The sequence below is a fragment of the Carica papaya genome, chromosome 3 (assembly GCF_054855325.1).
Source record: "Carica papaya isolate Zhongbai chromosome 3, ASM5485532v1, whole genome shotgun sequence".
Taxonomy (NCBI): Eukaryota; Viridiplantae; Streptophyta; class Magnoliopsida; order Brassicales; family Caricaceae; genus Carica; species Carica papaya.
The window spans coordinates 272,998-298,655 of record NC_142311.1 but is presented as its reverse complement, the minus strand read 5'-3'; the positions used below and the strand labels follow the sequence as shown (position 1 = coordinate 298,655).

The following is a 25,658-nucleotide window of genomic DNA, read 5'->3' as shown; positions in this document are numbered from 1 at the left end:
GTACAGAGAAACTCTGAAACTTATATACTCAACACATTCTCAACTAGAATCACTTTCCTCTTCATCTTTTGCCTCTTCCGTCGCAGCTACCTTCCTCTCCATCGCAGCCCGACACATTCTCCATCTGAAGCTGTGCAATGTCCATTTCGAACTTGTTCGATTGTCATCTTTACATATTAGAGAGAGCTCTCAAGGTCTACATTATCTGTTACTCTTCTGTGGTGATTACATTGTTTTTCATGTGGTTCTCATTTGAAATTTGGAAATCACGGGTGTTATCTTTCTATAAAATAATTTAATTTGTTAACTAAACTAAAAGATTATATCATTTGATTAGTGACTAAAACATAATTAGCATTTGTTTGTTTATCTCTGTTTATTATCTGTAAAATATAAAAAAAAAATTGATAATTACTAATATTTACACCAATAGTCTTTAAATTTTAATTAGTTTATTATTTTATTTTCAGATATATTATTAAAAACACAATTACGTAATTTTCATTAAATTTTCTTCTAATTTTGTTAACCCCCGTTCCCTTTTCCTCGTCTCCAACTCCCGACAGTTCTACCTCCGTTGAACTTTGAATCGTACCGTCTTAAGTTCGTAAAACCCTAGAATAAAGAAGTATCAGCGTGAACGAGCAGGTTATCTGTCTGATTGTCTCACAATCCGCAGATAGTGAGCGAGAGTACTGAGAACCAGGAAGCAATAAAAAAATGCAGATTCTCCTGCGAAAACTACTGCACACAATGTCTCGCAAACGAGTACTTTACTTTCCTCGTATAATTTTTGTCTTTTCTTCTGGGTTTGATGTGTCTTTGGTATGATTTAACATTTCCGCTTTCATTTATTTGTTTGTGGTCTTTGGGTTTAGTAGCGGCTGCGAATTTTTCGTTTAATATGTTTTATGTTCATAGTTGTCATGTTGATTGTGCGTACTGCTTACACTAACTCTATATATGGTTTCTTTAGGTTACTAATGTGTATAATTTTGGACTTACTTATTAATGGTTCGAATTTTGTGATTTCTGATGGTTACTTTTGACTTTTTTTGAGACAGTTGTGGTTAGACGGAATGTTTATAGGTACTACTTATTTCAAACATGGATATGATAAAGTTACGCTGTTGCTATATTCGGCTAGTATTTTTTTTTCTTTTTACCACTTTAAGCATTAAGCAATCAGTAACAGTAGAAGCACAGCTGCTATGTAGGACCGTTGATCTAAGGATGAAACTTTACTTTCATCCTTTTTATGGAAGGCATAGGTTGCTACTTTGGTGGCACTTTTTTTTTGGTTTAAGCTGCTACTAAGTGACTCTTTTTATTGGGTTTAGATTGAGTTTGATGTTTTCCAGGCAGTTGGCCGTCGCACATATTCTACCAGGAAGCTCGCCGATATTGGACAACCAACTCCAGCATCTCATCCTCAGGTGTTCTCTATTTTTATTTTTCTAAGTGTGTCTCTGGTGCATATATTTACTTCAAATATGAAATGAATCTGCATTTTTGTAATTTCTCCCCAATAATTCCTGTTGAACTACTACACTCTTTGTAGAAAAGTGGCTCTATATTTTAAGCATAAAACTTTTCTTTCTGATAAGTGAAAATAATAGACTTCTGCTGTTTGCTTGGCAGTTAATGAAGGAAGGAGAGATTACACCTGGAATAACTGCTGAGGAATACATTGGCAGAAGAGAAAGATTACTAGAACTCCTTCCTGAACGTAGTTTGGCCATTATTGCTTCAGCCCCTGTAAAGATGATGACAGATGTTGTGCCTTATACTTTTCGACAAGATGCTGATTACTTGTACATTACTGGCTGCCAACAACCAGGTGGTTTGGCGGTTTTGGGTCATGAATGTGGTTTATGCATGTTCATGCCAGAAGCAACACCTCATGTATGAGTTGTATGACCAGAACTTTCATTTTTTAAGAAATGACTTCACATTGTTGTTACTGTTGTGGTGGAACTGAATCATATCTTTCTTCTCTCTTGAAGTGATGCCTAGATAGACCCAGTATAGAAAGGGAACAGTAGTGGCCATGCATACGTAAAAATTTTGCTACTATAAATACACAGGATCTGCATTTCACTACTATAAGTAACACAGATTATTTTTAGCATGGCTCATATACACAATACTCAAGGATCGCAATTGTTCGTAATTCCTGCAATTATTATTTGTAGGATATTTTGTGGCAAGGGCAAATTGCTGGCATTGATGCAGCAAAGGAGGTTTTCAGAGCAGAGCAGGCATATCCAATGAGCAAATTATATGATGTAAGTTAAATGCTTGTCAATATATTCAATGTTGGAAAAGTTTTGCATTCAATATCCAATCATGATGCAGCATCTCTTTGATATCTGAACTACAATGTGTATCATGGATAGCTCAGTAACAAACTGGCAATCACTAACCTTATGGTTATTTGGTGTGAGATGTAGCGTACTGTTTGTATCTTAAAAAAAGTGGTTTACTGCTTGGCCTTTTTCTTAATAGGTATATTCTGCAAAGTTCTTTGCATTTCCTAACTAAGTGCCTCCAAGAACCTTCTACCACCACTTGATACCATTGATGTCAAGCATTGTGAACCTGTCACCAATAAAATACCACATGGGGCTGATTCTTGAAAATTACAAAATGTTAGGAGTATTTATTGAGGTTTAACTGACAATTGTTTTGACATATAAGTGTAAAACACATGGAAGTTTTCACATAGTCAAGGTACCTTGTGAAACATAAACACACCATCCACCTTTGACTCTCGTACTAGGAATTATTTATGTTTCCCCCATTTTTTTATATGATTTGCTGCAGATCCTTCCAGATATGATTAGAAGATCCGCCAAATTGTTCCACAATGTGCAGACAGCTACACCAACTTATATGGATTTAGAGGCCTTTCAAAAGGCAGCTTACGTTGACAAAGTGAAAGCCCTTTCTAGTTTAACCCATGAGCTGCGGTGGGTAAAATCCCCAGCAGAAATTAATTTAATGAAAGAATCTGCATCAATTGCTTGCCAGGTACTTCAGAGTTTACCTTGAAGCTAATTATACTCCTTTGAAGTTATATATATTTGTATATAAATCTTAGCCAATAAAATTTTTCACGATTAATGGTGCAAATCAGAATACAAATTTTAGCCGTTTTAATAATTCTTGAAATGGTTACCTTCATCCCCCTAATTGTTTCCTCTTGAAGAAAGGTAAGATTTATAGCATTTCAATGCAAAACTAATTCAATGATTTTGCATATGCTATATTCCTTTACCATTAAAACTAGGTTTTCTTTTTTGTATCTGACTATACTGCCTGAGCTAAGTTCCTGTTTTATACTTGAGCATTGAAATTCGGAAATTTGTCTTTTCCAATATTGTATGTAATAATGGATAAACCAAAATTTGCTTTTTATGTAATAATGGATTATTTTAATGGAGGCAAAATTGCAAGGATTAAATTTAGTTAATCTTATTTCTTTAGTTGGGCCAAAGTAAACCTTTAGGAACCTTGTCATCCCATAATTAACAATGGTAAGACTCGTAGCCCATATTTTTGGACCAGCAGTATTGCACGGGCATTTCCAGGTGATGTGCAAAGAGTTTGGGGGGCTATTCTTTTGTATCTTTTATAAACTCTTTAGGAGTTCGCTGTATACTGTTTCTCAGTAAGATTTTGATTTTTGTTGAAACAAAGTCACCCATCGGCTGTCAAATCTGAAATTGGGAGAGTCGTCCAGCCTCATTCTGGTCCTGTGTTTATGTCACGAGCCTTCTCCATGGCTCCAATCTAGGAAAACACTGAGGAAGAGGAGAAAAGTCGAACGAGAGAGAGACAGTAAACACTTAGAGATAATCCTTTTCAATGCTTTATTCAATTTGCAGACATGCCTATTTATAGGCTAATGGCAGAAAGGGCTTGGGGGTTGCAACAGCCCGGTAACTAAATTGGGCTGTTGCAACTAGATTGGTTAAGGGTCCCGATCACTCTTCTATTTTACCATTTCCAAAACCCTAATCCTAGTTGCAGCTGTTAGAATGAAAAAGACCAAACTACCCTTATACAATTTGTCTCTTTTGCCCTTGTATAATTCTTTTTCCTATTTACCCTTGGTTTCTTATAGTTTGCTTGGGATATGTACTTCGTACATAGATGAGAAAGCGCACTGCATAATACTTTTTTTAAAAAAAAGAATTTTTTTTTTGAAATAAAAAGTACAATGTATCATTAAAACATAGCACCAAGTTGGTTCGACTGAAATATTAACACATGTTAATACTAACATACGTTTTTGTCGTTGGCTAGGCTCTTCTGCAGACAATGTTCCATTCAAAGAAATATCCTAATGAAGGGATGCTATCAGCAAAGGTTGAATATGAATGCAAAATGAGAGGTGCCCAGAGAATGGCGTAAGCATCTATCTTTCTAAATGTATGAGTTAAGCCTCTTTCTGCAGTTGATTTTGTGGTAAAGCTTCAAAGTAGCTTGCTAAGTGATGAAACTATTTGGATAGTTCATTGCAAATATATGCCTTCTAAGTTTATGCTAGTGATTAACAAATACGTTTCCCATCATCAGATTTAATCCTGTGGTTGGTGGTGGGCCAAATGGCAGCGTTATACATTATTTCCGAAATGATCAAAAGGTAGGATCATTTATACATCTTTCATCATCATCAACAGCCTATAAATGACACGTGACCTATGTAACATACAGATAACATATCCTTTACTAATTCCTACTAAGTTAATTTATTTGTAGATTAATGATGGTGATCTTGTTTTGATGGATGTTGGATGTGAGTTGCATGGTTATGTTAGTGATCTTACTCGTACATGGCCACCCTGTGGTAGCTTTTCTTCTGAACAGGTATGCTTTCTTTCCTGTGTTAGCCTGATCTCGACATTATCTTGAGGAGTACTACAATTGCTTTTATTGAAATACTCTACATTCTTAACCTAAGGAAACACAGATTGAAAAGAAGTTTTGCCACTGACTTACAGTGCCACATAGTAGTGCTTCTTTCAATGGCCTGCATTGAAGCTGTTCTGTTGTGTTGAGGGAGGAAGTCAGTGGCACATAGTAGTGCTTCTTTAGGTATCCTGTCTTGAAGCTGTCCTATTGTGTTGAGGGAGTTTGCCTGACATTTTTCTTATCTTTATGTCTGTTTAATTGAACTTAGTTACAGTATAAACGGGTATTCTACTTGATAAATTTGCAAACACAAAGATGATTGTTCATTATCTATGAGACATAAACTACCTCAATATTCTTCATACACTTTGTCATATTTTAGCTTGATGTTTCCCAAAAAGTTTCCCTGACCTTTATTTTCTGCTTTCTTTTTTTTTCTCTTTAAATCACTGTTCATGGTTAATGGCCTATATATTTTAAAGTTAACAAATTAAAAATAAAAATTACTCTCAACACATTGAAGGGGTCTGTCTGATTTATGAGGCTTATATGTGGAATAACCTTTTTCAGGAAGAGCTTTATGATCTCATACTCAAAACAAATAAAGAATGTATGACGCTCTGCAAGCCTGGTACTAGCATCCATCAAATGCACAACTATTCGGTATGATTCCAAAATTTAAAAAATGTGATTTCCTGGCTTCCTTTGCACCAACTATTATTTGTAAATAGAATGTCAGATTGCAGCAATCTGGTCCTGTTTTGTATTCTGAAGTGTTTCCTCTCAATAATGGCCAGTTTGAGAAATTGTTACATTGGAATATGTGTTTTTCTTTTAATAGGAAATCATATTGTAGAGTGTCGTTACAAAATAATTGTGAATTATTTCATTTCGAATATTAATCATGAATGTCATTTATGCTCTAAAATCTCATTAGTCTTGCCAAAGATGCTTGTGAGTAAACACGCAGACATAATGTTTCTTGAGAGGAGAATTTAATTATATGCTTCAAAGTGGTATGAATGAAACAAAATATAAGGCATTTGCAAGTTTCTGAAAGGCAAAATATTAAGAAGGTCAACAATATCAGTGCTGTCTTGGATGGGGAGACCTTTCCGCAAAATCCCTCATGGGAATAGAACAAGAGGAGAAATTATCGAAAAATTCTCCTATTGCTCTCAATAACCCAAAAAATGGACAGAGTGATAAAGAAGTAATCTTCTAAATATATTAATATTTATATCATCAAAAATAGGAGGAGAAAAGGAGAGTTTACTGGGGTGTTAAGGAAGTTGTTTATGATGTTTTTTTTTTCCAAAATAAAAACTGGTAGTTGTTTATGATGTAAAGGTTAGTTGCTTATCAGAAAAGTTTGTTCATCTCTATCTTCTATAGGGACATATTTTAATTTTTTAAGAGAGAATCGGGATATTATTTTTATCCTTATCGTCCAAGAGACTCATTTCTATTTCTATGACAATTTTAGATTATTAATATTTTGTGATCATTATTGTAGGCCTGTATCATTTCTGTATTTCTTTGTTATTTAATCTTTCTTGTCTCATATTTCTCTATTCACTCCCAGAATTCTGTTCCAACTGTCCAAATATGAATTTTAGAAGGTGCATGCTTAGAGCAGTAGAGTGCTTTGAGTTTCTTAAATACGATAGATTTTCATTTAAAAAATAAGCAGTTCTACTTTTGAGTAAAGTACTAATTAAAGAAAATAAACAGATGTCTTCAATAAGATAGATTTTCATTTAAAAAATAAGCAGTTCTACTTTTGAGTAAAGTACTAATTAAAGAAAATAAACAGATGTCTTCAATAAGAAAGTTAACAAATAGTCAATTTTCATCAATATTCTGTATGCGTTATTATATATGTTTACAATTTACATTTGAAGAGGGTAATCAAGCAAATTGGTTAGATAAAAAAATAAAAACTTAAAAAGTCAAGATTCTTATTTTTTACCTGCTTAAGAACTTCATAAGCTCCTCAATTTTTTATTATCAAACGAGTGAAGTAGCTGGGTGCTTAAAGCTTTTCATAAGCAGAACATAAAGAATCCCAAATGCTCTTTAAGTCATTGATCACTCTTCTGTCCTTAAGCCATTCATCTATTTTTCCATGAGCTTTGATGGGTAAGGTCAATGATAAGGGTTGAATCCCTTTTAACTAAATAACCAACTAGCTAGGGTCACCATAGAAAGAAAAAAAAGTCTTGCATGGTCATTTGTAATGTCACTATTACCTGCATCAGCATTTGAAGACCACGTTTATCCAATTTTAAGTTTCATTTCATTGTTTGCTGCTACCAAAATATTTAAGTGCTGTAGTTTGGTTATTAGTGATCAACCTATATTTCCTGTAGTTTTTTTCTTTCTGGAATACTTTTGGATTTTGAGAAATAGTGATTGGATTTTTGGACAATAGTAACAGAAGTGTGTTTTAATTAAAAAAAGCTTGTGTGCATGCTCAATTCCCTTTTGTTCAAGAAGAAAACCATAAGATGTTATTTAACTTAAGCGTGTGTTTTCATAGGTTGAGTTGTTGTCCAAAGGATTCAAGGAGCTTGGCATTTTGAAAAATGATAAATTCTACCACCAGCTGAATCCAACTTCTATAGGTTTGTCTAAGCTTCCCTTTTGCATACAATAGAATGAACATTTTCCTAATAAACAGCACTGGAAACACAACCTTGGTATAAGAAGCCCTAACTCTAAAGTATTTCTAGCATTTACTAGAATTAACTGGGCTAACAGTAGTATATAATATATAGGACCAAATTCATTTTGTGTTTGTTTCTCTAATTTTTGTGATGTGCAGGTCATTATTTAGGAATGGATGTCCATGACAGTTCAATGATTAGCTGTGACCGCCCTTTGAAGCCAGGTGTTGTAAGTCATCTCCCTGATTCTGTTAAATGACTTTTGGTTCAATTACGAGATGAGAAGCTCTTCTTTCTTTCAAAATTTTACCTGAATGTTAACACAACCTTTATTCTCCTAACTACAGGTGATTACAATTGAGCCAGGAGTTTACATCCCATCTTCTTTTGATTGTCCAGAGAGGTACTCATTTTGTCTGCTTGATTAAAAAACCATTTTTCAGTCAAAACTTTTTTTTTTTTTGGAGGAAGTGTTGTTATAGAAACCTTAGAGAAGGAGCATTGCTATGTTTGGGTGTTCAAATGCTTATAAGCCACTTGTGAGTCCAATGCAGAATCCTTTTTGGTGATTAGCAGTCAACTTCTGTTTCCTATAGTTTGTTTCTATCTCAATGTTGATGCTCAAAGTAAGCAATTAATAGCTGGCGCAAGCCAGCCTGGTGGTCTTAAGGTGTTGTGTATCTTACACAATTGGTGATTGGCTTTGTAGAACATGATGAATATGCAGGCCAGTTTGTCTTGTTTATACTTGTGACATAAAGTAGTAAAAGATGTTGATTTGACTTTCTAATTTGCGATTGTTTCCTGTTCCATAAAATTTTGAAGCTCCAGTCTTGTTGCTATGGTCCTAAAGAAGATGTGAAGGCATAATATTTTTTTCATCTTTATTTCAAAAAATATATATATATTTTTTATCTTGTCATTACTCTTGTGGTAGCTACGAGTCATCTGATGAGAAAATGTGTAGCAGGTATCAAGGCATTGGGATAAGGATCGAAGATGAAGTTCTCATTACCGAAACAGGATATGAGGTACCAACTTCCACTACATTCTTATATGAATGAGCTTTCAGTTAGTCATCTGCGAACATTTTCTGTTAGATTGTTATGATTTCTACGGTAGTTCCTGCTCTATTATAATGCCTGATCATGCTCCCCCACCTCTCCAAAGTAATGTAGTTAACCAGAAATCCATGATCCCAACAGTATTCAATAGAAACAATTGCAGTAACCGGCCGACCTCACCTTTTATCTGTTTACCATTTTGGTTGTGGAAACAGGTGCTCACTGGGTCAATGCCCAAAGAAGTTAAACACATTGAATCCTTGCTAAATGAATACAGCCTAGGCATTGGAATGGAGAACCATAAAAGTGTCAGAGCGGCAACCAGCTGACAATACCTTCCGCACGAAATGGAGACAGATTGAATTGTTTGCGGAGAAGTGACACTCCCAAGGTATTTTATTTCCGACAAGATCAGTCTATTTAGTAATCCCAAAAAAGATGGAGATCTCGCCCATTTTATTTCCTCAGGCGGGGGGGCTCTCTAGCTATTTAATTGCATACGAGATATTTACTATGTAGTACGAATTTTGTGTTAGGAAAAATTTGTCCATTCTACCATTTGGCTACCTCGTTATTTTTTACGGTTGATTTGCCGATAGACATTGATGATAAGTAGGTAAGATTATTGGCACCTATCAATACTTCCCGCATTTAGTCTGTATGGGTGTGGGTGTATATTTATTATATGAGAAACTTGTATCCATGGCCCTGTCATTTAAAATTTGACAAGGGAGTGGTGGTTTATGGCGGATGAAGAGCGGAGAGAATCCCTGGGTCGATCAAAACAGTGATGAGTTGTAAGGGTCTGTTTTGTGAATTTGTAATTTAAATTTGTTAGGCTGGGAGTTTGGTATTTTTGATAAATGGTTCGGTTGGGGACCAAACTGGTAAGGAATTGATTTATGAGATGACCAAAACGGTTGCGTTTTAGGTAGGCGTTGAGCACTTATACTTATGATTTCTTAATATATATATTTTTTATTATAATTTATTACGATTAATTTCTTTTTCAATATCTAAAAAGTCTCCCAACACGTGGCGGAGTACGATTGGTACCTCCCTCCAACCCCACCGCCTGTCCCCCTTTTTAATTCCGCCACGAACTCCCAACGCCATCATAAATGCATACCTCAAAACACATCATTTCAATTTACTGTAATCAATTTTAAATCAAAACCCACCTTCAAATTCTTTTTGGTTTTCATCGGTTTACACGTTTTTATGTTTTAGTTTCCAATAATTACTCCATTACTCTGTATTCAATTTTGTGCCTCCGAAAACAATCACACGACATAATTGCCAGCCGACCTAATTAACCCCAGTTTTTTAGGAGAAAAAACTTGCATCATTTACCAAATATGTAATTCGTTTAACAGTGAAAAGTTTTAAAATTTTAACGTACACGAAAATTTAAAAAAAAAAAATGATAAATTTTTTCAAGTCCTGTAATTATTACTTTCAGGGATCTAGTAGTTTCCATTATTAATGTGATATTAGGTTTAACTATAATTAATTAGTAGTGTTAATGTGTTGCGTTCTTAGATTAAATTGATTTTCGTCACGCATTTATAAGACGATGGCATTTTCGTTATATCTTGAGGATTCAAGGGCAAGTTCAGAAATCGACAACGATATAAGCACGCAGAATCTACTTTCCCATTTCCATCCCCCATACAGAGAGAGAGAGAGAGAGAGAGAGAGAGAGAGGGAGTTGGAAAAACCCCAGGAAGGAAGAAAGAGAAAGAGCAAGAGCAAAGGCCAGGGGGAGGAGTAAGGAAACGGAAAAAAAGAGGAGGAAGAAGAAGAAGAAGAAGCAAAATGTCTGTGGTGACAGAGGAGATAAAGGCAAAAGCAGAGTACTACCAGGGAGATGAGATCTGCCAAGAAAAATCAAAGCTCTTGCTGAAAGAAATGAGCTTGCCCAACGGGCTGCTGCCATTAAAGGACATTTTGGAATGTGGGTACGTGAAGGAGACAGGTTTTGTTTGGCTGAAGCAGAAAAACAGCACAACCCACAAGTTTGAAAAAATTGGGAAGCTGGTTTCTTACGCAACGGAGGTGACAGCGGTGGTCTCGCCGGGAAAGATCAAGAAGCTCACCGGGGTGAAGACGAAGGAGCTTCTCGTGTGGGTTTCTCTGAGTGATATCTACACCGATGATCCACCGACCGGTAAGATCACTTTCAGGACTCCCGCTGGTCTGTTCAGGTCCTTCCCTGTCTCTGCTTTTGAGGTCGAAGAGGAGAAACCCAAGGATGCCAAGGCTGGAGTCGAGGACGTTAATGGAGGAGCCGTGCAAGTCAAGGAGGTTTGATTTATTAACCACTTGCTCTTGCATGTGGATGGATTGAAAGAAAAAGGAAGAGTTCGTCTGTTTTTATCTACTGTTTTTTTTTTTTTTTTCCTTCTTTTTCTGTTTTTTCTTTTTGATGTACCGTACTCTCTGCTCAAGTGTTACTCGTAACAAAATTAAATAAGAATTCCAGTAGTTCTCTTCTTCCTTTTAATTTAATCCTATCATATTCTTAGCTAGCTGCAAATCTGAGGAAGATGATAAAAGGTTGTTTGATGGTTGCAATTTGTCAAAGAAACATTATGTTATGTTATATAGGTAGATAGATATACCCTTCCATCCAATTTACAGTATTTGGAACAGGAAATTTGAGCAGAAGCAATCTAGGAGGATTGTGCTGGAGTAGCAATGGGGAGCAGTAAAAATGTGAGGGAGCTGAGTCTCGGTTTCCTGACACTATTTGACCAACAGAATTGAGTTTGGAGTACTTGTTAATAAAAATATAGAGGTTTTGTGCTAATATTTGTATTTTTATGGGTTTCCAAACAAAAATTATATAGATTGGGTCGGTGTGAACTGCTGTGTAAACATATCCTTGGCAATGCTCAAGAAATGTGCCATTATCGAGCATAACATGCAAGTGTTTAAGTTGGTAATAAGGACAATCAAGTGCAAAGAGTGTGTGTATTATCATACCACACAGTCCAAGCGTGGAGCAAATATGGAAATGCATAAAAACCAAAAAGAATCCATTCCAGGAGGGGCAACCAAACACAACCAAGATCCTGCAAACCACAAAGTAGCAGTTTCTACTATCTAACGGCAGAATGCTAGGATTTATATCAGAAGCATTCATCTATCTGGCTTCAAAAGGGTTAAAATCCTAAAAAAAAATTTACATCAATGTTAAGTTTGGTTTATTTAGACAATCATTACATATGCAACTAGTCATACTGCGAGGAGGATGATATTAAGGTTTCGGAGGACATACACAAGGACATGGACGAGAAACTAAATGCTACAGCTTTGTAATATCCGCAAATTTGAACTGCTTTGCCTCTTTCTCCCTGCCAATCACAACCTTAGAGCCTGAAAATAATTCGCAACAGCCAGTCATCAGAATACTTCGACTACAGGTATAATTTAAAAAGTACCAGTGGAAAGTCGACAAATTAATGACTTGAATTTAACTCTTGCTTTTTTTTTTTTTAACTTTTTTTTTCCTTATGAAAGTAAGCATTAAAGCCAGCAACTGGAATAGGAAGAAAACTGTCTGGAGTAAGCCACGGCAAGAAACTTCCTTCCAAGTCGCACATCATTTCCAAGCACATAGTGACATGCTAATGACTCCTATTCCTTCATGAAACAATACCATCTTTACAGGTAAAGGACATAGACAGTTGAGTAAAACAATCTCAATTGGGTTGGCGACCGAATAGATGCAAACCCAAACTGGTCCAGATGATTCAGTTTTGTAGAATTAATAAGAGTTACAGATTCACTTGATGTTTCAATAGGTCAGAGAATCTGTAGAATATGATGTCTAAATTTCAACTGAAAATGTTATACTGCTTGCTTATAAAAAAGGATCTACTTAAATTTGAGCATAATATTTTAATCTTTCAGACACTACTATTACTATTTTGGTAGAACGCATACCCGTGAAGGAATCACCCATTTGCCATCAATCCAGTCTTTGTGCAGTCTTAACTGAGAATGCTCAAACTCCAATTCCTCATCCGTGTCCTTGAAATACACTATATACCTTGAGTTTACAAGGACCTTGGAAATCACACCAACCCACCATCCATCATTGTACAATGCATCAACTTCATCAAACTTATTATAACGATCAACCATCACTGTCTCTGGGGGCCGAGGCCTTATGTGCAGGGTATCAATCTCTTCTCTCAAAAAGTCCAAGTCATCTTCTGTCCTCAAGTTCTGGTACTCAATCAGGTACTTGTCTTCCCCTCTTGGTTCGATAATAGTTGCTCCAAACCAGGCACCTTGAAAACCATCTTCATCACTACTAACCTCAATGGGGGTCCCCTTGCTAAACTTTTCCAGTGTTTTAGATTTTGGTTTTTCTTCAGCTGATACTTTCTGCAACTTATGATTCAAAACAGAAAGTGAACTGCGGCACTGAGTAACGATAAAGTACAATGGGAAAAAGAAAATGAAAAAAGGAGAACAATGAAAGAAAAACAGCATGATGTTCAAAGTAAATGTATAGCCATCTTTTCTATCACTACACCTAATCATCAGTCTTGCAGCTAAGTGATATGAAAACATTTATGCCACCAAGCACCACTACATCCAACACAAGGGGAGAAAGGTTGACATTTAGATAATAAGAGAAAAGGTAAAATTTGTTAAGCCAGATGAATCCATCATCGCTGAAGCATAAAAATATATCTATACACTTATCAGAAAGTGCATGTCAATTTATGATCCAGTTCAATACAAAAAAAAAAACTAGTACAAAGACAGCATTCAAGAGAACTGCTAAGCGCATCCATCTAAAATTCAGGTTAATATAACAAATATATAGAAAGATTTTCAATTAAGTTTTCAATCGGGTTAATATAACAAATATATAGAAAGATTTTCAATTAAGTTTTCGACAAAAGGCAGCATGCAGAAACATAGTTTGTCTCCTTACAATTCTCAATATAGTTTCGTAACATTTAAAGACAACAACTCAGTAAAGAGATGCAAGGGAAGTGAAAAGATTACTCAGAGCAACCTATAGAAGTAGCAACAATGGTGGGTAATTAGTTTAACATAATAAATCAGAACGAGTTCAAAAAAATATTTGTCTTCAACATATCTATGCATTTCCTCCAAAATCTTCTCATAAATTATAGCCTAAACACTACCAAAGTAAACAGAGTACAAAACGAAATATTTCATTGTCATATCTCAGGACAAGGAAAGCATTATTTTGAAAATGCCCTCATTTTCTGTATCAACATCATATACTATTCACACTCATTCTCAAATTTCCTTTCTATTTTCCTCCTCCGCCACGACAATCAACATGAAACCCCAAGAGGTAGAAAGAAAAGAAAAAGAAATTTCAGATACCAAGAGAACCAACTATACCAAAAGAACCACCATTACCTCTTCCTCCTTGGCCTTGGCGTCTTCCATCTCCTCCTCCTCCAACGGAGGCTTCCAACAACCGTTCACCCACTCCCTATGCAGCCTGAGGTCCTCTTTCCCAAATTCCAGTTGCTCCCTGGAACCCCTAAAGAAGACAGAGAAGCGCTCATTTCCCAACTCCTCAGTGATCACTCCCTCCCACCAGCCATCATTGTAGTATGCATCCACCTCTTCGCTAAACTTGAAGCATCTGTCTCCATCTCTGGGCGGCTCAGGCCTAAGTTGGAACTCGTCTACGATCTCCCTGAGGGGCTTCTTACCGGCCTCGTCGTCAAAGAGGTGGGTGTACTCGACCAAGAACTTAGCGGGTTCCTTGGCGGAGGCACGGCGGACGACAGTGCCGGCGTACCATGAGCCGCGGAAACCGGGATCATCGGAGCTGATCTCGACGATAGTGCCCGGCTTGAAGTAGGGATGCGATTTGGGCGGGGTTGCTTTGGGTTTCGGGGCCATTATCAGTGGTGATGAATTGGATATCCCGTGGTTAGAAAAAGGGCGGAGGAAGGCTCTTGGCGGGAGACGTCTGACAGCAACAGGAGGCGAAATGGAGAAAAAGGGTCTTGCCCTGGTCTCTGGACTGATCCCCTTCGATGACTGAAAACGAATTTCGGAGACGGAAAAATACTGGTAGAATTTATTTTTAAAAAATATATATATATACACACACAAAACAACTTATGCATTTTAAGAGATCTTTAATTAATTAATAATTCATAATTCTTTATAATAAATTAGAATGTCAGCGACCATTTTTTAGGTAATAATACAATATTTCCAATTTTTTATATTTAAAATACAATTCTTGTGGATTGAACAATAAATATTTGTGTGTGTGTGTGTGTGTATATATATATAAACAGAAACTTATTGAATATAGAACATGAATTGGCCCTATTTTTACCAAATTAATGAATTATTCATCTCCCTGATGAGGTTCTTGTATTAAAAACCAATACAGGATGAATCCCGCTTAAAACTGCAGGGAGTTTCTTACACTGTTTACCAGAAACCCTCTCTAATATATATAGATATATGATCCGACCACTTCTCAATCTCAAACCAACCATAAACCTCTCAATCTTGGAGACCCATTTGCGTCAATGCCAAAACCTCAGGCACTTCAACCAAATCCTCTCCCAGATGATCTTCACTGGCTTCCTCACAGACGCATATGCTGCGAGCAGGCTCCTCAAGTTCTCTACTGATTCACCCTTCATTCGCTTTGACCACTCCCTCCACATCTTTCACCACATTCACAATACAAATTCTTTCATGTGGAATACCATGATGAGGGCAAACGTCCAGAGGAACTCTCCTCAGGAAGCTATGTTTTTATACAGATTCATGTTGGTTAACGACGTGCTTCCTGATAATTACACTTACCCCATTCTAGTTCGAGGTTGTGCTTTGCGATTGATGGAAGTTGAAGGTAAGCAGATGCATAATCATGTTTTGAAACTGGGTTATGATTCGGATGTGTATGTGCAGAACACGTTGATTAACATGTATGCTGTTTGCGGGAATATGGAGGATGCGCGTAAGCTGTTTGATGAAAGTCCAGTCTTGGACTTGGTTTCGTGGAATTCAATCTTAGCTGGGTATATTCAGATGGAGGATTTTGACAAGGCAAAAGAAATTTATGACAGGATGCCTGAAAGGAACACAATTGCTTCGAACTCAATGATTGTGTTGTCTGGTTGGAGAGGTGATGTAAATGAGGCTTGTAGGTTATTCAATGAAATGAAGGAGAAGGATTTGGTATCATGGAGTGCTTTGATTTCTTGTTATGAGCAAAATAAGATGTATGAGGATGCGTTGGTTACATTTGTGAAGATGAATGCTAATGGATTTATGGCGGATGAGGTTGTGGTGATCAGTGTTCTTTCTGCATGTGCAGAATTTATGGAAGTAAGGTTAGGATCATTGATCCATGGTTTGGCAACAAAGATTGGGATCGAATCATATATTAACCTTCAAAATGCTTTAATTCACTTGTACTCCAATTGTGGGGAAATAGAAATTGCCCAAAAGCTGTTCAATACAGGCTATTGTTTGGATCAGATATCTTGGAATTCTATGATATCTGGATATTTAAGGTGTGGGTCAGTAGAAAAGGCAAGAGAATTATTTGATTCCATGCCCAAGAAGGATGTGATTTCGTGGAGTGCAATGATATCAGGCTATGCTCAACTAGACCGTTTCTCTGAGACATTAGCATTGTTTCACGAGATGCAGCTTGATGGAGTCAAGCCCGATGAGATCACTTTGGTAAGTGTGATCTCAGCTTGCACACATTTGGCTGCTCTTGAACAAGGAAAATGGATTCATACTTATATAAAGAAGAACAACCTGAAGATTAATGTCATCCTGGGTACAACTCTCATAGACATGTACATGAAATGTGGATGTGTTGAAAATGCAATGGAGATCTTTGAAGAGACGGAAGAAAAGGGGGTTTCTACATGGAATGCTGTAATTCTTGGCTTGGCAATGAATGGGTTGGTGGATAAGTCACTTGACATGTTCACTGTGATGAAGAAAACTGGAGTGATGCCTAATGAGATAACGTATATGGGAATTCTTGGGGCTTGTCGACATATGGGTTTAGTTGATGAGGGACGCCAACATTTTAATTCCATGATTCAAGAACACAAGATACAACCAAATGTTAAGCACTACGGATGCATGGTTGATCTTCTAGGACGTGCAGGCATGCTAAAAGAAGCAGAAGAACTCATTGAGAGTATGCCATTGGCACCAGATGTTGCTACTTGGGGTGCCTTGCTTGCAGCTTGTAAGAAGCATGGCAACCACAAACTGGGGGAGAGTATAGGAAAAAAACTAGTTGAGCTTCAGCCTGAGCATGATGGATTTCATGTTCTATTGTCCAATATATATGCTTCACAAGGTAATTGGGATAATGTCGTTGAGGTTAGGGGGATGATGACGCAACATGGAGTATTAAAGATCCCGGGTTGTAGCATGATTGAAGCAAATGGAACAGTTCATGAGTTCCTGGCAGGGGATAAGATGCATCCGCAGATAAATGAGATAGAGGATATGCTAGATGAAGTGGCCAGGAAACTGAAGATGGAAGGTTACACACCAGAGACAAATGAGGTTTCCCTTGACATTGATGAAGAAGAGAAGGAATCTTCTCTGATTAGACATAGTGAAAAGCTTGCGATTGCCTTTGGGCTTATCAATATTAGTCCACCCACACCAATAAGGATAATGAAAAATTTGCGAATATGCAATGACTGTCACACAGCGGCAAAGTTCATATCTAAAGCATTTAGCCGTGAAATTGTGGTGAGAGATCGACATCGCTTTCATCACTTTAGGCAAGGATCTTGTTCATGCAAGGATTATTGGTAGCAAATTGTAATATAAAGATGAATCACTTCCAAATGCTGCCTGCCTTCTTGTAGCAACTACATTAGAAAGCTGTTAATGAGGTAAAGGCCATTGAGGGCGGCTGGCTGGCCTTCTTGATTGTGAAGTACTGAGGAACCATTTCTTCATGCACTCACAAGAACGATATGATGGTGTATTACAACAAAGAGTTTTTTATTACAACATTATGAGTCCAACGGTACCAAAATGATCTGTTCTAAACGAATTGAGTATTTAAAATTAATTAAAATTATTAATAACATGATAAAAACTCAATTTTTAAAAAAGTTTAAATGGAACCAACACAAGACTTTTCAAAATTTACTAATAAATTATCTTTCATTATCTTAAAATTAAAATTAAAGTGAATTTGTTAAAATAACTTTTACAAATAAAGTTTTTTTTTTTTCCAAGTTCTAAACATGGCGTGAAGAGTGTTTGAACCTAATACAGAAATAACTTGTTTATAGAACCAAATCTGTCACCAAACCCATTATATCATATGCTTTCAGGAGCTCCATGAACAAAAAGCTCATACAGGGCGTATTGTCGTCCTAATGAGAAGGAAATCTACCTGCATCTATTGCAGCACTACAGGTTCATAGCCTAATCAACAACCACCGATTTACAAGGTCTCCAGATTCATGTACCGAACACCAAAGAGTTTGAGCATAATGCCATTCATGTACGTTCATATAGTGGACATAAACATCTCTTCAGGGAATCAGTCAATAATGTCTTCTGAGTTATGAACTTAACAGCCTCAATAGCTATTGAATTTTGTCCAGGGAACCTACAATCCAAGAACCTAGCAGTAAAAAAGAATTATTTTCATAAATTTCATGGAAGAAAAAAAGAGTATAAAATCTCGGTCCAACATTTCAGTAAACTTGCATTGCAGCAGTTTCACCTAAGCTTCTTTTTTACGCATTTGGACAAGTGAATTTGTAAGTGCGGAACCTCTAGAGATCATAACCAATCCTTCCCATGAACTCGTGATCTTACCCTGCAACCAAAGGCAAACTATATAAGCTTCGAACTGCATAAGAACAGTTAACCTGTAATTCAAAGGAGTACAGAAGAACAACGAAATATTTTCAGAAACATGCATAATTTTGCACAAGTTAAAAGTTGGTTGAGATGCTAAAATGAAATGACATTTTCCAGAAAACTGGAAGTCTACCCCGGTGTTACCTTCAAAATTCTACCAGTTATCAAGTAGTCAATTGTACATTATCTTCAAAGATGACATGAGAAACTGCAAATAATGATTTCTAATATAATCAGTCCACCATGCTACTGCTACACTTGACTGCCAGCCCATGAACGAAAATTGTCCTTGCATGGATGGGCCTTCATACTTGAGAAGCCTTTTTCCAACGAAGAAATTAGTTAGAAAGAGACCACCTATGAACATTTTAGATGCAATGTTTCCCATTAAAAGATTTCCATGTAAAGGTAATCCAAAGAATAGGATTTATCCAAAATCCTCCCGTCTGCTTCCTAGTTTGGAAGATTATTTTAGAGGAAGGTAGTTAATGCAAAGATATCTTACCAAATAAATGAATATAAATCCATTGAAGCACAAAACCATATATGTCAACTAATTTAAGACAAAAGGAATAACACATATAGCAGCAATGGATCTGTGAATGCGCACTTTAGCAATATACACACATCTATATTCTTTCTGCTTGTGATAATTTGGTATTTAGACCACATGTGCAGGTTCAAACCCGTGAAACTTAAGCCTGCAAGAGGATCCGATAAAATCAACAGGCCCAAACATTTAGTAATATGTTTATAGTTGATTGAAACAAAGCTTAAATGTGTATGAATGCTGAAGATAACTTGTTTCGCGCAATTTTCTTCCTCTAAAGTCAAGTTATTTGAAAAACGGTTTACCGGTGTAACAGGAAAACTTTCTCCTTCTATTTCTCATCATCTTCTTTCGACTCCATTATTCAAGTAATTGGATAAATGGAGTCGATTGGGAAAATGCTATACATTTATTCAAGTAATTGGAGTTGCACAAATAAGGCAGGTTTTCTTAGTAGTAAAGACACTATAAATACAGTTGCAAGCCTTAGAACCAAACACTGCCTCCATTACCATCACCACCACCAATCACCATCAACATGGAACGCTGGTGGGAATCCATCGATGAAGCCCGTTCTCGCATTCTCTCCCTCTCCTCTATTCTCCCTTCATCACCATCACCTTCAATCTCATTCTCTATATCCTCCTTAGCTGATTGTGACGATCCTGCCCATTCCCTCCTCAATTCTGCAGATGCCTACTTCTCCATTGCATCTGCTCTCAAGTCACCCTTGTCTGGCTCTTCTTCTGATCCTCTCTGCTGCTGGTTCTGCGATACCTTCCGCTCCCCTGTGCCTGATCTCCGACTCTTCTATATCTCCTTCCTCCCTCTCCTCTCTGACCTCTATTTAACTCGGTCTGTCACTGACTCTATTTCATCGTCCTCTCTTGCTGGCTTTGAGACTATCTTCCTTTCTCTGTACAATTCTCAAGCTCAATTCCAAAATGATGAAACTCATCCCATCTTGGTTCCTGATCTCTCAATTCCCTCAGTGTATAATACTCTCCTTGATAAACCAAACCACAAAAAAGGCCCTTATCCAGCCCTGATCCCCGCAGAGCAGCATTCCAAGAAGAATGTTTGTTCCAGTACATCCAAACAATCAAGAGAATCCTCACAGACAACACCAGAACCATTTGAACCAAAATCTGTGATGAAATCCACTGAACGTGACCGTGTAGTTGGGTTTGCTCTTGATTACTATTACAAAGAGATTGCAAAAATTCCAGCATGGTCCAAGATAGAGTTTAGCAAAGTTGTGGTAGCCTGGGCTGGACCGTGTTGTTCTCATAAAACCAAGCGTAAAGGTGATACTGGTGAGATTGCAAATATTATAAAAGAGATGAGAAAGATGGGAATTGAAAAGGACAATGAAAGGTTGAAATTTCCCAAAGCTACAAAGATTTTGCTTCCTTGGGAGTTGTTGCAACCAGTGCTGAGAATTTTGGGCCACTGTTTGTTAGGTCCACTTTGTCCACAGGATGTCAAGGATGCAGCTTCAGTTGCAGTGAAGAAATTGTATGTGAGGGCCACTCATGATCTAACTCCAAGGGCAATAATGGCCACCCAGAATCTGTTTCGACTGGATAAGAGGGAACGTGAGAAGGCTGCACAGAATACGGTTAAGGAGAAGGCGGCTTTACAAGCTAAGAGTAGCAGCAAACTAAAGAAACCTGACATTCTTCTTCAAGGTACTGGATCTTTTATAGTGTTTCAAGTGCAGTAACTTTGGGGAGTGTCTAAATGAGATTTTGTTTAGTTTTCCTAGTATACAGACCTTTCTTTTTACATAGATCAATCGAATTACTAATATCCAATCCCAAAACTTAAACAAATGGAAGAGATCATATATAAACTTGACTGAAAAGAATTTTTTATTAAACTTTAGTACCTGAATTGTCAACCTCAAGCGGATTCAATGACTATGCATTTATGCTTGCTCATATGTTATAATCACTGGTCTATGAGTTACCTTTCCACACAAAAAGAATCCCCCTCCCGCCTGCAATCGCTAGTGAAATTCATATAGTCCCATACCTCTTCAAGTGCTCTATGTTGCTAGGGATTACAACCATCAGGATCAGGTTCAGCATTTGTTTTCTGCTATGTAAGTTTGAATTATAATATTCTTGTCCTATTACTGACTAAATGTCTATTACTAATGGTGGTTGAATAGACTTTTACGTAGTTAGGCAAAAAGACCTGAAAAGTAATATTAGCAAGCACTTTCAGTTGATGTTTGTAGATATACTGTTCATTTTCAAGCTATTGTTGGTCATTTAGACTCCTTATACTAGGACCATATGGGTCCTAACAAAGAATTACATTTGACTTCTTCTGAGGGTGCTGAGCGTTTTTGTTGGTTAGTCACTGGGTCGTCTACATATTAATTTCTTTATTTCTCTTTCAACTTCTTTTTTCAGGTAAAGAAATAATTTTCATAATATAAATAACAACTTTAGTCATAATTTTGGAGAATGAATGCCTAACTTAGAAAAGAACATAATCTGATGATCTTTTCTGCTAAGTGGCATGAAGCATCCACATCTACACTTGTCAGTACACACATGCTTTATTAGCTGTAATGCTAACTTGTTTTTCCCAATTATAAATATTCACTACAGATTAGCTAGTTAGAATCGTTATTTATAAGTAGACATACCAAAGAGATCCTTTGTAGTTATTCAATATGCAATAAACGTTGTGAAGCAAGGCATAGGACTAAAAGTGAAGAGCATATAAGATTGGAAGTGTACCTGGTTGACTTCCTCAGTTATCCAAGCCATGAAGAACAGCCATCAATGACTATGTCTGCCCAAACTCCGTCCCACCAGTTAAACTTGCTTAAGTCTGTTCTCTGTATACTACCAATGACTATGACTATGTCTGACATATAGATCTTTTCATTGCAGGCCAGCCAAGTGTTTGTCCACCAGAAGGTAGCTCACATAACTAAACTTTCCTGAAGATTTATTCAACCAAGAAGACGAGTCCTTCCAATCAATAGTATTTTATTTTGTGATAACAGTTGAGATTACTCTCTTCCGAGAGACTATGTTTCCCAAATTCTAAAACATTTGTACTACAATAATTTGGAGGCCAATGTAAAGCATTGTATTGTGATGACTTCTTTTACAACTATATGCTGATTATAGATTATTATTTTTCTTGTTCTTTTCATTCTCCTGCATAGACATGAAAATATTTTATATCTATTAATGGAGACAAAATCACATTTTTAACTTACAGGTTCAAGAAAAATTTGAGCAGGAAAGAGAGGAGAAAATGGAGTTTATATTTCTGCAGTTACACACTACACTGAGATTTTATTTTCTGGTTCCAAATAAGACCCAACTTTGTCATCCTTTCATGTGGTGACGAAAAAGTCTCATCATAAATGAATAAAGTAGAAAACTATGCTCTTCTTCAAACTGGTTGGATGTGTAGTCAGCCATATGATTTTTTGTTGGATGAGATTGGTCAAAAAGAATTCTACATCCGGAACATTCCATATGATTTTTCGTTGACCAACCACTTTTTCTCTAATCAAATTCATCCTAAAACATGAAGTTATCCTCGAGTCCTTAGCTCCAGCTTCTATTCAAGTTCCATCTTCTAGGTCATGCATCCAACAATCTAAATCAGGTACGTAACCCACCTCCTTCATATGCCGTATCAGCAATCCTAAAACTGCATACACGCACTTTACATGAGAACCCATCTTATCACCGACAACAAAACTATAAATCTGGTTTCTTACTTCAATCCAGCTCCTCCCAACTTCTTTTTTGTTCCCCATTACTCTCATTAACTTCCGTGTTTTTGCAAACTCTCCCCACTTTCCTTCAGCTGCATAAATATTTGAAAGGACAACATAAGTTTCACCCATATTAGGCCTCAAATCTAAAACCCTAAGAGCGGCCATTTTGCCCAAATATGTCAGCTTATGTTCTTTACAAGCCCCAAGAAGGGCGCCCCATATAGATTCATCAGGCTTGAAGGGCATATTTTCTATAAGTTGATAAGCCTCCTGAACTCTCCCTGCACGGCCTAGCAAATCCACAACACAACCATATATCTCTCTGTCTGGCCTTATATTGTAATAACTCATCATTAGTTTCAAATACTTCAAGCCTTCATCCACTAGTCCAGCATGGCTGCAAGCATTCAGAATTGCCACAAACACAATATGATCAGGTTTAATATCTGACTTAACCATCTTTTCAAATAAATTAACAGCCTCTATTCCATATCCATGGGCTCCATATCCAATCATCATGGAAGTCCAAGATAATAAATCTCTTTCTATCATTTCACTGAAAATTTTGTGGGAGTCTTCAATGCTTCCACACTTGGCATACATATCTATCAAGGCATTAGCCAAGGCCAAGTTCCCATCAAGGCCTCCGCACAAAATCCCTCCATGGACCTGTTGTCCACAACTTAGAGCAGCTAAATTCGCACAGGCAGCTGTAACACTTGTAAATGTGAAGCAATTTGGACTAAGACCTTCTGACTCCATTTTCGAAAATATACGGAGAGATTCACTACTGTCCAGTCTCTCATATCCAGCAATTACAGTGTTCCAGGTGATCAAATCTTTCTCCGTCATCTCTTGGAAGTATTGGTTAACATCCGAGAAATAACCACACCTGCAATACATGTCTAATATAGAATTCATGATAGGAAGATTACATCCAAACCCATGTTTGGTAACCGATGCATGCAATTGCTTGCCAATAGTAAGAGAGCCAATTGAACTGCAAGCTCTAACTGCAATTGAAAAACAATATACGTTTAACTCTGCCTCCTCCTGTTTAACATAAAACACAGGAAATTTATGCATCCAGACTCTATCATGTAAAGTGTAGGAAAAAAATATCGGGACTGCTTCAACGTAGACAGCTAACAATGGGACTACCCACTGAATGGGGAATCCTTGAGGACCAAATACACACACAGATATATATCTGCTTTATATTAGGGTTTTTGTGGTTGATAAATGCGTTGAAAAGTAATACCTATATATAGGATAGGATTCCTGAGACTAGAAACGACAAAGAGGAAGTGATAGACAAGAATTTTAATGCACATAGAATATGGAATTGTTTAAGAACCCAACTATCTTGAATCACCACTTACCAGCAACATTTGCCTGAAGATTTGAAGACCTCCATAGCCATCACCTCTATGAGTGTAGCCAGTGATGAAAGTCGTCCACGATACAGCCGTTTTCTCCTCAATATCTCCAAAAATCATACACGCATTGTCCATGGTAACACAACAAGTAGCATACATGTCCATGAGAGCATTTTCAACGTACAACGACCCCACCATTCCACGTTTAATAGCCAACCCATGAACCAAAGCACCACAAGCAAGATACTTCATGCCTTTACAAGCCTTCAACACATTCGACAAGGTATACTCATTTGGGTCTGTTCCATTCTTCACCATCTCACAGAAGGTACTCCATGCATGGGTGTTGTAGTTGCAAGAAGTGTAGCCTGCAATCATGGCGGTCCATGTAATAACATCCTTGTCAGGCAATTCATCAAACAGGATACGTGCCTCCCGAATCAGACCCTTGCCAAAATAGGACTTCATGAGATTTGTGGCTAAAATAGAGGGTCCCCTGGATCCCTTGGGAGGGAATGAGAAGGATGAGGTTGATTGGGAAAACTTGTCATGAGCCCATTGCAGAGATTTCCGTATGGCAAATGGGATTGAATTAAAGGTCGTAGTAGATGATAATCCCGTTCTGGTCATATTTTAGTGCATATTCATCAGATAATTAGCCCTTCCAAGTTGATTATCATCATTTTCTAAGAAGTTGGCTGCGAGTTCCGCCATAACCAGACAGCAGTCTTTCGTGATTTATTGTTTTCCTTTTTTTGTTCTAACTGCGACTAAAGTTGAAGACTTTCTTTTTGAGGAAGAGAAAAGTTGAAGACTTTCTCTCTCTTAGAACCATATGCTAACTGAATCTGATGTTTTGAAAGAGATATCAGATGGGTCAGACGAGGCCCAGCCAGCCTTATGCCCTCAAAGAAAAATTGTACCAAATTGATAGTGTTCTGAAACCATGATATGCAGTTCATAAATTTCTTAGTTTTCTTTTTTTTTTTTGTCAATTTTATTGGAATGGTAAGAAAAAATTCATCCATAATGTACACTTGGAGCAAAATACTTGGGGGCAAAATTTTGATTTTCTTCATGAAATATAGTGTATAGTTTTATAGATCATTACATTGTTTTTAAATTTTATGATTATTTTCGAGGTATGTGTTGTACTTGAAAGTTATCTTGACCATGGGATAAGTATTTCAGAATACTCAAATGCAAAGTTATAACATCTTAAAATTTTATATTTTTGTAAGTAATTCTCTTCATTACTGTTTGTTCTTACGGCTTAAATCTATGTAAAGTGAAACCAGAAAGCAGTCCGACTTAGAAGGATTACTTCTTTCTAAAAAACAAAAATTGAATTAACCTTCTATGTACTTTTACCATTTCACTTTTCCTATGAATTTTTATTCATCTGTTTGA

General features: G+C 36.9%; 6 protein-coding genes across 13 annotated transcripts; 4 read left to right on the top strand and 2 right to left on the bottom strand.

Moving 5' to 3' along the window:
- Nucleotides 1–456: 456 nt before the first annotated feature.
- LOC110815375 (Metallopeptidase M24 family protein) lies at nt 457–22,283 on the top strand. 7 transcript variants are annotated; one of them, XR_015817508.1, is made up of 15 exons: nt 467–768; nt 1,341–1,436; nt 1,642–1,905; nt 2,196–2,288; nt 2,827–3,033; nt 4,312–4,415; nt 4,585–4,651; nt 4,768–4,875; nt 5,491–5,583; nt 7,463–7,547; nt 7,748–7,818; nt 7,937–7,992; nt 8,560–8,620; nt 8,869–9,044; nt 22,022–22,283. XR_015817508.1 is itself a non-coding variant. In XM_022043155.2 (14 exons), the coding sequence occupies exons 1-14, from the start codon at nt 721–723 to the stop codon at nt 8,980–8,982; spliced, it is 1,467 nt and encodes a 488-aa protein (XP_021898847.1). In that variant the 5' UTR covers nt 469–720; the 3' UTR covers nt 8,983–9,583. The 7 variants fall into 7 exon arrangements, 3 of the variants coding, with proteins under 3 accessions (XP_021898847.1, XP_021898849.1, XP_088070894.1); XR_002539823.2 differs by lacking the exon at nt 22,022–22,283 and adding an exon at nt 10,262–10,472; XR_002539824.2 differs by lacking the exon at nt 22,022–22,283 and adding an exon at nt 10,254–10,472.
- Nucleotides 10,388–11,159, top strand: LOC110815376 (uncharacterized). The gene has a single exon (XM_022043158.2). It carries the CDS (start codon nt 10,472–10,474, stop codon nt 10,964–10,966), a length of 495 nt encoding a protein of 164 aa, XP_021898850.1. The 5' UTR covers nt 10,388–10,471; the 3' UTR covers nt 10,967–11,159.
- LOC110815512 (agenet domain-containing protein) lies at nt 11,674–14,743 on the bottom strand. Its single transcript, XM_022043335.2, has 3 exons — nt 14,072–14,743; nt 12,605–13,057; nt 11,674–12,034 (listed from the first exon to the last, which is right to left on the bottom strand). The coding sequence occupies exons 1-3, from the start codon at nt 14,564–14,566 to the stop codon at nt 12,020–12,022; spliced, it is 963 nt and encodes a 320-aa protein (XP_021899027.1). The 5' UTR covers nt 14,567–14,743; the 3' UTR covers nt 11,674–12,019.
- Nucleotides 14,603–17,717, top strand: LOC110815509 (pentatricopeptide repeat-containing protein At3g62890-like). 2 transcript variants are annotated; one of them, XM_088214765.1, is made up of 2 exons: nt 14,603–14,740; nt 15,096–17,717. In XM_088214765.1, exons 1-2 carry the CDS (start codon nt 14,704–14,706, stop codon nt 17,489–17,491), a joined length of 2,433 nt encoding a protein of 810 aa, XP_088070891.1. In that variant the 5' UTR covers nt 14,603–14,703; the 3' UTR covers nt 17,492–17,717. The 2 variants fall into 2 exon arrangements, with proteins under 2 accessions (XP_088070891.1, XP_021899023.1); XM_022043331.2 differs by having other exon boundaries at nt 14,607–14,740; nt 15,072–17,717.
- Nucleotides 19,648–22,677, top strand: LOC110815419 (uncharacterized). The gene is made up of 4 exons (XM_088214672.1): nt 19,648–20,800; nt 21,819–21,918; nt 22,022–22,048; nt 22,557–22,677. The coding sequence occupies exons 1-4, from the start codon at nt 19,648–19,650 to the stop codon at nt 22,675–22,677; spliced, it is 1,401 nt and encodes a 466-aa protein (XP_088070798.1).
- PGN (Tetratricopeptide repeat (TPR)-like superfamily protein) lies at nt 22,384–25,139 on the bottom strand. The gene is made up of 2 exons (XM_022043210.2): nt 24,252–25,139; nt 22,384–23,922 (listed from the first exon to the last, which is right to left on the bottom strand). The coding sequence occupies exons 1-2, from the start codon at nt 24,876–24,878 to the stop codon at nt 22,711–22,713; spliced, it is 1,839 nt and encodes a 612-aa protein (XP_021898902.1). The 5' UTR covers nt 24,879–25,139; the 3' UTR covers nt 22,384–22,710.
- Nucleotides 25,140–25,658: the final 519 nt, after the last annotated feature.

Bases quoted from the DNA above. Each gene is read 5' to 3' on its own strand.
- LOC110815512 (XM_022043335.2), bottom strand. From the start codon at position 14,566: ATGGCCCCGAAACCCAAAGCAACCCCGCCCAAATCGCATCCCTACTTC. The intron at 13,058-14,071 runs GTAATGGTGGTT...TTGAATCATAAG, and splicing joins CCAAGGCCAAGGAGGAAGAG to TTGCAGAAAGTATCAGCTGA.
- LOC110815509 (XM_088214765.1), top strand. From the start codon at position 14,704: ATGACTGAAAACGAATTTCGGAGACGGAAAAATACTG. The intron at 14,741-15,095 runs GTAGAATTTATT...TTAAAACTGCAG, and splicing joins TCGGAGACGGAAAAATACTG to GGAGTTTCTTACACTGTTTA.
- LOC110815375 (XM_022043155.2), top strand. From the start codon at position 721: ATGCAGATTCTCCTGCGAAAACTACTGCACACAATGTCTCGCAAACGA. The intron at 769-1,340 runs GTACTTTACTTT...TATTGGGTTTAG, and splicing joins ACACAATGTCTCGCAAACGA to ATTGAGTTTGATGTTTTCCA. The intron at 2,289-2,826 runs GTAAGTTAAATG...GATTTGCTGCAG, and splicing joins CAATGAGCAAATTATATGAT to ATCCTTCCAGATATGATTAG.
- LOC110815376 (XM_022043158.2), top strand. From the start codon at position 10,472: ATGTCTGTGGTGACAGAGGAGATAAAGGCAAAAGCAGAGTACTACCAG.
- LOC110815419 (XM_088214672.1), top strand. From the start codon at position 19,648: ATGGAACGCTGGTGGGAATCCATCGATGAAGCCCGTTCTCGCATTCTC. The intron at 20,801-21,818 runs GTACTGGATCTT...AACGTTGTGAAG, and splicing joins ACCTGACATTCTTCTTCAAG to CAAGGCATAGGACTAAAAGT. The intron at 22,049-22,556 runs GTAGCTCACATA...TTGGATGTGTAG, and splicing joins AAGTGTTTGTCCACCAGAAG to TCAGCCATATGATTTTTTGT.
- PGN (XM_022043210.2), bottom strand. From the start codon at position 24,878: ATGACCAGAACGGGATTATCATCTACTACGACCTTTAATTCAATCCCA. The intron at 23,923-24,251 runs GTAAGTGGTGAT...TATGTTAAACAG, and splicing joins TCTTCAGGCAAATGTTGCTG to GAGGAGGCAGAGTTAAACGT.